The 11790-nt window shown below is 38.6% G+C and overlaps 1 protein-coding gene across 1 annotated transcript; it reads right to left on the bottom strand.

Annotated features, from left to right (window-relative positions):
- Nucleotides 1–1616: 1616 nt before the first annotated feature.
- Nucleotides 1617–10848, bottom strand: LOC116234414 (uncharacterized). The gene is made up of 2 exons (XM_090121178.1): nt 10469–10848; nt 1617–4110 (listed from the first exon to the last, which is right to left on the bottom strand). Exons 1-2 carry the CDS (start codon nt 10844–10846, stop codon nt 2743–2745), a joined length of 1746 nt encoding a protein of 581 aa, XP_089977304.1. The 5' UTR covers nt 10847–10848; the 3' UTR covers nt 1617–2742.
- Nucleotides 10849–11790: the final 942 nt, after the last annotated feature.

The raw sequence follows: 11790 nt of genomic DNA, 5'->3' as shown, positions 1-11790 counted from the left end.
CATGGGAAGGGAAACAGTCATTATGCAAAGGAAGAGGGGGTGCTGAGGGACTTCAGAATACTGGATAAATGGGCTGGCAGTACTCTTACAAGTTTAAACTGGAGCAAATGCACCATCCAGCACCTGAGACAATCATCCCACACAGGGAGCTGGTTACAACCATCTAGATGGTTAGAACAAACAAGATGGAATACTATTGCACAGCAAATTGAATAGGACTCAGTACTATTCTCTTGTGACAAAGGCAGCCAACTGTTTACTGAGCTGTTCTAGCAAATACATAGCTGGTGGTTCAAGGGAAGGATTCTTAACCTTTGTTCAGCATTCAAGGCCACACTTGCAACCACATCCAACATTGAGTTACCCAGCACAAAGCAAACACTGAAACACTTAAGCAAGTTTAAGGAGAGGCTGCAGATGTGAACAGGCAGCAGAAGCACAGGGTATCTCAAAAGCTGTGAAAGTTGAATTCAGTCTTTCACAGAGAATAACAAGAGGAGTGGAAAGGGTGATATACATTACTGCAGTCACCAGCTACCTATTAGGAATGTAAAGAGGAGACCAAGTCACTCAACCCAGCATGCTGCAGTAAAAGCTAGCTCTAATGAAAGCAAGCTGTCCAGTGAGGGCAGTACAACACTGCAGCAGGTTGCCCAAAGAGGTTGCATCTTCAGCTAAACCAGACATAGACCTGATCAAGCCATGCTATCTTACCCCGCTCTGAGCAGAAAGTTAGACTGGGGACTTCCAGATATTTCTTCAAAATTACATGAGCCTGTAATCTTAAATGGACCTCTGGCCAAGTTCTAAATTCTCCTCTTTTGGCATTATGCCATAGCATGATGTGTATCATCCAATACATTCTGTATTGCTCATCTACACTTTTATAAAAAATGAAATTCAAGACTTTCCATAACAGCTAATTATTATTTTAAATGCCAATAACAAGCAATTACAAACTGCATTTGCTAATTTGAAGCTACTCATAATAGAGTTGAAACATAGCAACGCCTTTCCAACACAAAATAGATAAAAGAACTAAAACATTACATTGACATAGAAGTTAAATAAATGAAAGCCTACTCTCACAAGCATCTCCATCTCACCCACATCAGACTACTACTACTACTTCCCCAGCTATCACTTCATCAGCCCTGTCTCTCACCATTGTGGGAGTGTAGGAGACATTAAAAATGACTGAAACTGTAAAACTACAGGTTTTTTTTGCTTTTTTTATTCCTACATAACCCTTCAAAATAAAATCAATAAATACATTGCAGGAGGGTTGTTCATTTGTTTTTGTCATTATTTTTTCTTCTGTACTTTTACACCTACCTAAGGAAAGGAATACAATATAACTTACCATACAAAATAGTAAAAATGGCTTATTTTGATGAACAAAGAAACATTTTGTTATCAGGCCTTATGGTTCTAGGAAAACTAACAAAAATTTACTATGTTTATGTATAATAGAGAGTCATTCTTCTGCTTTTCCATCTCAAAATAGTCTTCAGTTCAGTAATCTATATACTTCAACATTAGTCTATAACCCTTGCCTCGTTTTTAAGCTTCCCAACAAAACGCAGCATTTTTAATTAATTCACAAGAGCTGTGAGTAGCAAAAATGCACATTTCTTAAAGATACAGGCCTCAAAAACAGTCAGAGTTCTTTGGATTAGCATTAATCCAGCAGCCATTACAATATATTAACATTTTAAAAACTCTATTTCCAATAATAAATGGGATACATTTTTTTTTCAGTTGAAACAAGTACATTTTTCCCCAGATATTTTCACAGTGCATTTGTTTGTTTTATCCAAATTGTTATATGAAAATTTTGAACTCAAATCATGACATACAAACAGCAATAATTGAGGAGCATTAATTTTACCACTATTCATTGTATGTTTTTTTAATACATAGATTCAAAAATGCAAATTTACTCAAATAAAGATTACAGCAATACATAAATCAGTTGAGATACAAATTTTATTTTTAATTGAAAATTCACTGAAGAGGCAAAATCATCTACATTGATCTTTGCTATCATTAAATGGCAAATGGCTCTGCCAAAAATTCCAGTTTCTCTTATGAACCAGTATCTTCAGTAAGGGACAGTTCTAATGTAATCTGGTCTGTTTTCTTATGCTGTCTCTGTGATTATAATGAATTGCCGAGTTAATTCCAGTGTAGCTCTTCATCTGGCACATATTATCACAAGCCATCTGTTAATGACAATGCCACACACAGCTGTATTTCCACATACACAAAAATAGATTCATTTCTTCTTTGGGCACTTTACAGGTTTGTTGCACAAAGTAAAACATATAGGAATGTAGGAAAATAAAAAGGAAGCTGTAAATAAGTTCTAAGAAATTCTAATCAGTGCATGGTCACTTCCTACAACTTTAATAATGCATTTTCTTAGCTAGAGAAAAGTAAAAGTACTGACCTCCCCACTATTCCTCAACTCTCCCATGTAAGAAATTTGCAGCAGCCTTTATCAGGGGCACACATCTCCATCACAGCCTCTATTTCAGTGCAGATTGCTAAATGGTACCATATCACAGTTCACAGACAGAATGCATTTACATTTGTTCTGTACATAAAGGGATTGTTCTCCCAAATCTCTCTGAGATGTAATTCTCACGTGCAAGAGATTTTAATGTGATCTTTGAATGATATCCTATGCCTCCCTGGGGCACAGGCAACTCCCCACTTTTGCTTTTTGCAGACAAAGTTTCACTTTTGAGCTTCCAGTACTGTTTGATAGAGAACTTTGTTAACATTCATGATTAACGATGAGTTATATCTCCACAACGTCGTATCCCTGATGAGAGATTCTCTAGGAAGGTTACTTTGAAGGGGCACGCGACAGTGATAAATGAGGGCAACATCCATTGGAACATTCACACTGGTCCCGTAAGCACGTAGGACAGAGTGGACTGAAGTCTGAATCACCTTTCTTGGATCAACTATCATTTTCTTGGGATTGATTACCTCTTTCCTGTCAGGCTCTCTGTGAACATGCTGTAGTATGTTAATTCCTGGCACAGCGTTCCAAGATGAAATGTTGAACATGGGAGTGGTTATGGTTTCTGGAAAGATATGGTTCTCAAAGAGGAAAACACCAGTTCCAGGATTTTGCTCCTGAAGACTGCTCATCATTGTTTTCCAGTCTGAGTGCTTAAGAGGAAGAATTATTTCATCAGCATCATTAAGAACCACAAACCTGCTCCTCTGCATGTTGCGGTATATACAGTCATTTAGAGCTGTGATTTGTCCATAGTAGCCAATGTCTTTTCCATCTTGCATGAAGCGCCATTTGGGAGAAACCTTGAGATATGAGTTTATTGGCCACGGAATTACCTCTACAGTTCCTTCTTCCAAATAAAACTTCAGGACTTTTTCCATCATCTGGCTGCAGTTGTTCTTGTAGATCACCACTTTCTGTACCCCAAGAATCTTGTACATTTCCATACTCTGTACAAACTGTAAGACATTGTTGTAATTTCCAAACATGGCAGAGATGCATACCGTGAAGTCAGCAGAGAAGGGCTCTGCTTTGCGGTTTTTTATTTCAAACCTCGATAGCTGGCCAATATCTCCATGTGGAGACTGATGGATTGATACGTGTGTTGGATCACAGTTCTCAGGTTCCAAGCAAACTATATCTGCGGCTCCATAGGGGAATCCAAATCTGTCTGAGTGAACATCTATTTTTGCTTTTGATACATATGTCTTTCCATGGGGCTGACAACAAAACCAGCAGTATAGTTCTTTGACATCTTCATGGTGAACAATCCCAATCACACGTATGACTTTGTCTTCTCTGTCATCAAAGTATGGGGATATAATAAAAGTTCTGTTATCTTTTAATGGTGTTATTGTGCTATTTGCAGTTTCCCCTCTACACCTACTACCTTCTTGTACTATTTTTGGCAGGTGAATATGTCTCTGTAATCTAAGATAAGAAAACGTGACCATTGATGTTAGCGTTATAATGCACACAGCACCAGCAAAGTAGGATTTTTTCCCACCACACAACATTTTGAATGTATCTAAATATGGATGCAAATGTCTTTGTCCTTGCAGTTTACGCTGCTGCATCTGTAGGAAAGAACATGTTCAATAAGAGATATTATAGACGTGGAAAAAAACATGGGAAACATCTGTCACTCTAAAGTGATTTAATCAGAGATCCAGATACTGTGCTTTCATGAAAAAACAATCATGAAATACATAGTGCTTGTAATGGGATGGATGACACTGTCTGGGACACTGAATATGTCAGATATGTGTAATAATTTTTGCAAATTGAGAGTTCTTTAAGTACTGTAAGAGAATATTACAGAGATCGATATCAAATAGAATAAGGATATATATATATATTTTATCACAAATATTTTAGAACATTCAATTAAATAATCAGGGAGGAATTTTTAAAGCAAAATAAATAACGTTTTTTCCAAATAGAGTATATGTAAATGATACACAATGAAATGAAACAAAAGTGAACCGGACTTACCTACAAATGTAGGGGCAGACAAATAAATGAAATGCATGCAGAATGAGTTCATTAAAAAAAATCATAGATATATAAATTGGGATTAATACACAAGACAGTCCAGATGTGTTAATTCCCTGCCTTGCATTTCACTACAGATGAGACAGTACATGCAGAAGAAGGTCAGTTCATACAGTTCAGCAGAAATCAAGAAAACATATGGTGGGGAGCAGTATAAAACTTAACTTCTTAGTTATCATCTCTACCCTACTGCACAAGGCAGGGCTTGGAGGAAAGGCTTCCTCATGTTCTTGCAGCCAGCAATCCGTGTCTCCTGACAATGTATTAGTGCTTGCACTGTGTCTGGCATGGCCTGGGGGGGAGAGGCGGAGGGGGCAAATCAGCTTTTGGATTTCCACTGCTATGGGAACAGAGGCATTTCTGAGCACCTGTAAGGCCAAAGTTCTTGGCAGCACTCATCTGTTAACAGCTGTCAACATCTGACAGGTAGCCCATAGCACCATCAACTAGTAATTTCTGCCAAAGGAGCTGAAACAAAAGTTTTCTTTACGAATTCATCTTTAGGAATTCAGATGTGATCCATAAAAGTTAAGGTGGAAGCAGTCTCTTTAAAGACCTGCATGTACCACAATGATTCTTGGAAGAAGCACGCCCCATATTAATTCAAATTGATGTTAGATGAGAAAACTAAACAGGTGGAAGAAAGTATCCCTGACTTCCAGCAGGAAGATTGGGGTAAATCACGAAGATGGAATAAACTGATTGTGTTGCACAAGATGAAGAGAATGTTTCTAATGGGCATGAAAAAGAAACAGCTGCTGAGAAAAACAAACAACAAAACGCACCATTAGAAGACCCAGATTTCCATGTGTATAATTTATAGTGGGAAAAAAAAAGTATTGCCACAGGTATAGTAGATTTTGGAAGATTCTCTTTTTTTTTTTTTATCCCTCCTCCATTCTTTTCCAAGGCATCATAATAAAAACCACTTGCATTTTTTGCACTCCTGTATCTTCTGACAGTATGTACGTGTTAGATCTCTAACAATACTTTTTTTCCAAAGCACATTACTCAGACAATTGTAAAATAATAATTAAACCTAATAATTCATACCTTTTTTTCCACACTTCACACATTGCCTAATGCTGTTTTGAGAGCATCTATCTCAATGCTGCTTTGTAATAGAACAGAATACTAACATGTTTAAAGAAAAGTAAGAAAAAGAACAATAAAGTACCTAAACACCTCAATTCATAGTTTTGATTAAGTTATCATACTCAGCAGCTTCACACCTTTGGAAGTGCCTGCAATCACTGGCAACTTTACTGGTTTGGCTTGAAAAAAAAAATCTTCTAGGTTCTGGTTTTCTGCTTCAGTAGTTTCCAACCAGAAAAAAAAAAAAAAAAAAAAAAGATCTCACTTCTGAATATTGCTATCTAGATTCTGAATTTCTTAAGTAGGAAAAGAATAATTGACCAAGCCTTTAGAATTACATGAAATATTTGCCCAGTTGCTCTGTCCTCAAAAATCAAAGCAAAGAGAACTATGCTTACAACATAACCCTTAAAATGCCTCATTTGCCAAGGATCATATTATTTCTAGCATCCTTTAATATATACAGAGAAAGTTTAGTTAAGGACTGTCAGAAGCATCAGAAATCATACTTAACATTTAACGTTCTTCTTGACTGTTTATGTCATTACTTAACATACTGATCAGTCTTGCATGCTAATTAATTTTTACTAAAGAAATATCACAACATATCACCATTAAAAATACGCAACTAATTTATTACCTGTTATTTCCCTTGCATTTGCTGGCTATAAGTAATGAACAACAGAAAGGTATCTTTTCAACTGTGTTTCAAAAAGTCAATGTCTGAAAGAGAAAGCATCTTTTAAAGCAGACAGCCAAGTGAAGTTCTGTTGTTTTGGTTTTTTTTTTTTATAAAGAGCAAGAGTTGTTCAAAATAGTACAATATTGAGGAAAAACAATTCCAGTACAATACCTAAGACACTTGCCAATACCTTCTATTTCAAATGGCTGGTGTTCTGCAATGTGCGTAATAGTAACCACACCTACTAGAGAAACAAGTTTTACTTCTCCTAAGCAAAGAGCACAGCTGCCTCCCAAGAATTTCATTTACATTACAAACTTGAATATGGAGTTGTTCAAGCAAATCAGACTATGCACTTGGGTTTTTTTTTTTTTTAGCACTACTTTGTTAAGTTTCCTTCTGGAAATTTAATCCTGTGTTAATCTGCAGTTCACATGCATACTCAAAAATAACTTTTAAATACGCCTGTGGTTTTTTGTTTGTTTTTCAGTAATGTATGCTTCTCTTTCCGTAACATTCTATCAGCTTCATTAAGGTAGGTAATTATATGTTCTGATGAGGAAATGTGAGAGACATTTGAAAACAACAGCAAGTTCCAAAAGCAAAGACAAAGAGCTGAACAAAGAACTCAAGACACCTCAGAAAACTGAATGCTGAAGAAAATAAATATCTAGCTATTTTATAAATGATATTAATGGTTCTCCTGACATGTGATTCATGAATTTTGGTCTCTCTTGAGATTAATAGCAGAGAAATCTAGTTAGGAAATATATAATGTCAGATTAACAAGGAACAATACATTTATACTTCCTCAATATAGAGAGTACTTGGTATCTCAAAACCTCAAAAATATGCTGCCAGCATATTTGAAAGAGTTTATTTTGTTTTAATAATTCATTCAAGTTTTGTGCTTTAATTCCAGTTACAATTCAAACAGAATATGATTCAGATTTGCTTTAACACTATATCAACCTAATGATATCATTATAACTGCTTTGCACCAGTTAGTAGTTCTTCAGTATTGCTACTAAGAGTAAAAAGTCTTTCTTCCTCCGTCCTGCATTTATGAACTGCAGTCATGTTTCACTCTTCATTTTCGTTGCTTTTTCCATCAAGCAATACAGGATGTTCCAATATCTTACAAGAAACACTCCTGACCAGTTGGTTTTGTGCAAATGGCCAAGTTTCAGTTAATCACTTATCTTAAGCCAATTAAACACAAGTGATCAGAAATACATTTGCAAATGACAGTGACAAAACCTTACAGTTACTGGAAGTGTTCTTTTTAAATATATGCTAAGATTTATATTTTTTGCATATGCATAACATTGCTCAGATGCATCTGAGCATGACATCAGACCAAGTCTTACAGCCAGTGATAGTTACACAACATGCTTTCCTTCGTTGCAAGCTCATAATAAAGATCTCTTGTTGATCGAGTTAATGTCATTTCTCTTTTTTTTTTTTTTTTTTTTTTTTTTGCTTGCAGTCCTTCTAAAAATTTTTAAAGCCCTGCATGTGGCTTTAGAACTCCCATACATCTCAATCTTTTTTTTTTTCCTTTTCATAAACAAATGAATTACTTGTATGCTTTCTATTGCACACTGTACCACTATTATCACAACACATTTATTAAACATCTGTCATTGGTCCTTCACTATCTTATCTTAAGATTTTGGGATCGGAATTATTCAGCACTAGCCTTCAAGTGGAGTGCTGTTTTTACCTTTGCAGTAAAACTTCTATTTTCAGATCTACTCTTTTGTCATCTTTCCTATACACCTCACAATTAGCAAGCAAAGTGCTAATTTAGTTCAAGAGCCATTCATTCACAAGTTATTATTAATTTTTCCCCACATCTCCTTGGCACTGTATCTTTCCATTATAGTTTGTTCAATTTGTGTTGAGACAGCTGAAGACAGTTTATGCTGCTCATTTCAGTATTTTCACAAAGTCTACATTCCTTGCTTTTATATATATATATATATATTCTAATATACACGTTTATATATATATATATATATATATATATATATATATATTCTAATAAATCTCACCTTATTCCTCTACCTTCCAGCCTTAGAGTGGGTCAGGGCAAAACAAATGTATTCCAAAGGGTCAGTTGACAGAGATGATTACAGAACTTCAGACTCCAACAAGCAGCAATAGAATTAGTAGTACAGCAACACTACACATGCTAACATTTGGTTTATCTGGGATCTAACTAAAACAAGGCTACCGTTAGTGAAGAGCCTTATTAATTTATTATTTGTCATAAATAGCATTCTCTCTCCTCTGCTTTACAGCTTTGCCAAAGGAAACAGCACAAAACATTGGTGTTCAAACTGAAATAAAAATTCCAAAGATTAACAAACACTTCATCATTTTGAACAAGATTTTCATGTTTGTTTTTGTTGTTTTTTTGTTGTTTTTTTGTTTTTTTTTTAAAAAAACTACCTGATGATAGTTTAGCTTCTTCTCTTTGAAATGCCAGTGTTCTCCCTCTTACATGAATCAAAGGCAGAAGCATAATTTTTGAAGGTTTAAATTATTTAATTATTGGTATTTAATTGCTGGTAAAATATTGTTCTATAAGAATTAAGCTGGCTATTTCTATTTTAAATACAAAGAAGCCAGAGAGAAATATCATCTACTTAGTTTACAACATGACCCTTCCCAAACCACACCTTTCCTGGAACACACGTAAACACTCTGCTGTAAAACCAAAAAAACCCCACCAATTTCTCCTTTTGTAAACAATTAGACTTTGCAACCTTTGAACAGACACAAACCAGCAAAAGTTTCACAACAACATTTAATATTGTTACTTCAATTTATAATTTGTATCAGTATTGCCTGGGAGAGATTTAATTTTCTTTGTTGTAGCTAATATGCTTCGGTTTTGTGACTGGAACAGTGTTCCAGTAACAAAATGTTTTAGCTACTGCTGAACAGCGCTGCCACAGAGCTGAGGCCTTTCCTGTTTCTCACCTTGGGCATCTGTGAGCAGTCAGTTGGAGGTGTACAAGAAATGTGGAGTAAAGACAGCTAGGACGGCTGCCCCAAAGCTAACCAGAATGGGAAGGAGGAGGGGGAGAACATACAGTTATAGCGTTTGTTTCCCCAAGTAACTGTAACTCATGATGAAGCCCTGCTTTCCTGCAAATGGCTAAACAGTAGCCTTATGATGGGAAGTAGCAAATGAACTCCTTATTGGTTATTCAGGAAGTTTTGCTTTATCCCTGACACTGCCTTTAACATGGCTAAGCCCATGTTTTCTCACTTTTACCTTTCCACTTCTGCATCCTCCAAGGGGGAAGGGTGGAGATGTGGTAACAAAGCATCGCAGGGGGCTTTGCTGCCTATCAGGGTTAACCCACAACACATACTGAAACTGTTCTCTCAATAAGTTATGCATTCTCTAAATGTAAAGTTACACTCCCACACTTGGGTTTTCTACAGAGATTTAAGAAAAAAAAAAGTCTTTTCTGATTATCAAATATCTAAAACATACCGTTCAGAGGTTAGCAACAGTATCCCCCAAACAGGGCTGAGTATCACCTTTCTTATTTACTGTTTCTTTAACGGAAACAATAATCTTGCTCCTGGTGAACGAGTCCCTTTTCCAAGTGGTGCACGTTATAGAATCCCGTACAGGAACCTAAAGACAGAAGCCTTACCGCGCGGCAGACCCAACTGACGAACGTCCCGGCAGCAGCGCACCCCTCTCCGCACCCCACGTTCACCGCCCCGCGACTTCGCCTTTCCCACTGCAGCGGCGCCGCTGCCGTCGCAGCCTCGTGCGGATACGAGAGCAGAAGGGGAGCCCTCGCGCCCCTTCAGAGCTAACTCTGCATCACCAATAGCAGCAGCTACGCCGGCTCCCCCACGGCTTCCGCTGCCGCAGAGCGAGGAAAGTCGGGGCCGCCCGCTCCTGCCACCTGTCACCTGCCGCTGGGGAGGACGGTGGCGGCCGTAGGAGGGACGCGAGTGCTACGGGCAGCGACGCGGCCGCGGGACGCCCCGCGAGCGGCTGCGGAACCACGTGCTCCACCCTGCGGGCCCCAGAAGGACCCGCGGTGCTCTCGCTCCTGCGCACTCACCCCGCCGGTCCGAGCGGAGCCGTTCTCCCGCACTTGTGCACCACTCGCCCAGGGCTGAGTCACAGCCTGACGGCGCGGGCTGGTGGAGCCCCCGCGAGAGCCAGCCGGGCCGCGACGAGGAACTCGCCCGTGCCTCTGGGCCGCTGCAAAGCGAAGCGTCTTCGCTGCAGCCGCCCGCGCAGGCTCCCGATGCAGCCGTCGGGGAGATCTAGGCAGGAGCGCGAGGCGGAGTGACGTCTCCCGTGTCTCGGCCCACACCCGATCCAGGAGCGGAACGGGACCAACGAACTGCCGTACGGCAGAGCCCTTCGTGCAATGCACGGGCCCGCTCACATCGATCCAGCGGCCGTGCAAGGGGACACGCTCACTCATCAGCATACCGGAATGAAGAGCAAATAGCACACGAAGTACCGTACAGACCACGGTGGAGCTAAATTGTGTTGGAGAAAACTGTGGACTTCACCCCAGAGACAGTCTGATATGTAATTATATTGTGTAAAATAGAGAAACATAAAAAAACAAGAACAAACAAAAAACCCCCCAAACCGCCGAAACAAACACCAACAAGTTTTAAGTGAAGGGAAATCTGACCATTACATAATGATGAAATCTAGTCATTTACACCAGTAAATTACGCAGCAGCTGCTGGCTGAATCATTCCTGCAATAAAATTGTGCTGGTATTCTTACATTAATGCTGGATCTGCGACACTAACTTGTAATGTTGAGTTCCATATATTTTAGTTTTCTTCTTCTGGTAGACAGATTACCTTTAAATACTCCATGATTTATTGTTGCAGAGAACATAGCATTAAATATCTCTTGCAAGAACTCTAAATTTCATTGCTGCACTTAAAACTCTTAACTTACCTAGTACACTCTCACAGCCAAAGATGTGTATTACGTCACCAAAGTGATACACCCCTGTTGAGAATTGTATTACAAATTTGATCTGTAACTTTTCTGCAATGTTATGTAACAATGTCATTGGGCTCTTCCCAGCCACATGCTCTTCTTGGATCAAATATAATTTTTTTTTTCCAATTGTGAAAATTGCTCTCTTGGGCATCAAGCCGAGTGGTGTGGTTGACAGAGATGGAAAGGACACCATCTAGAGGGACCTGAACAAACTTCAGAGATGGCCTGTGTGAACTTAATGAGGTTCAACATAGCAAAGTGCAAGGTTTTGCACTTGGGTTGGAGTAGTCCCAGATACATATACAGACTGGGAGAAGAACTCCTTGTGGGTAGCGTTGCAGAGAAGGACTTTGGGATCCTAGGGGATGAAAAACTGAGCATGAACCAATAATGTGCTCTTGCAGT

The sequence above is a fragment of the Phasianus colchicus genome, chromosome 19 (genome assembly GCF_987193195.1).
Source record: "Phasianus colchicus chromosome 19, bPhaCol1.hap1.1, whole genome shotgun sequence".
Lineage (NCBI taxonomy): Eukaryota > Metazoa > Chordata > Aves > Galliformes > Phasianidae > Phasianus > Phasianus colchicus.
This window is presented reverse-complemented; position numbering and strand designations above follow the sequence as displayed.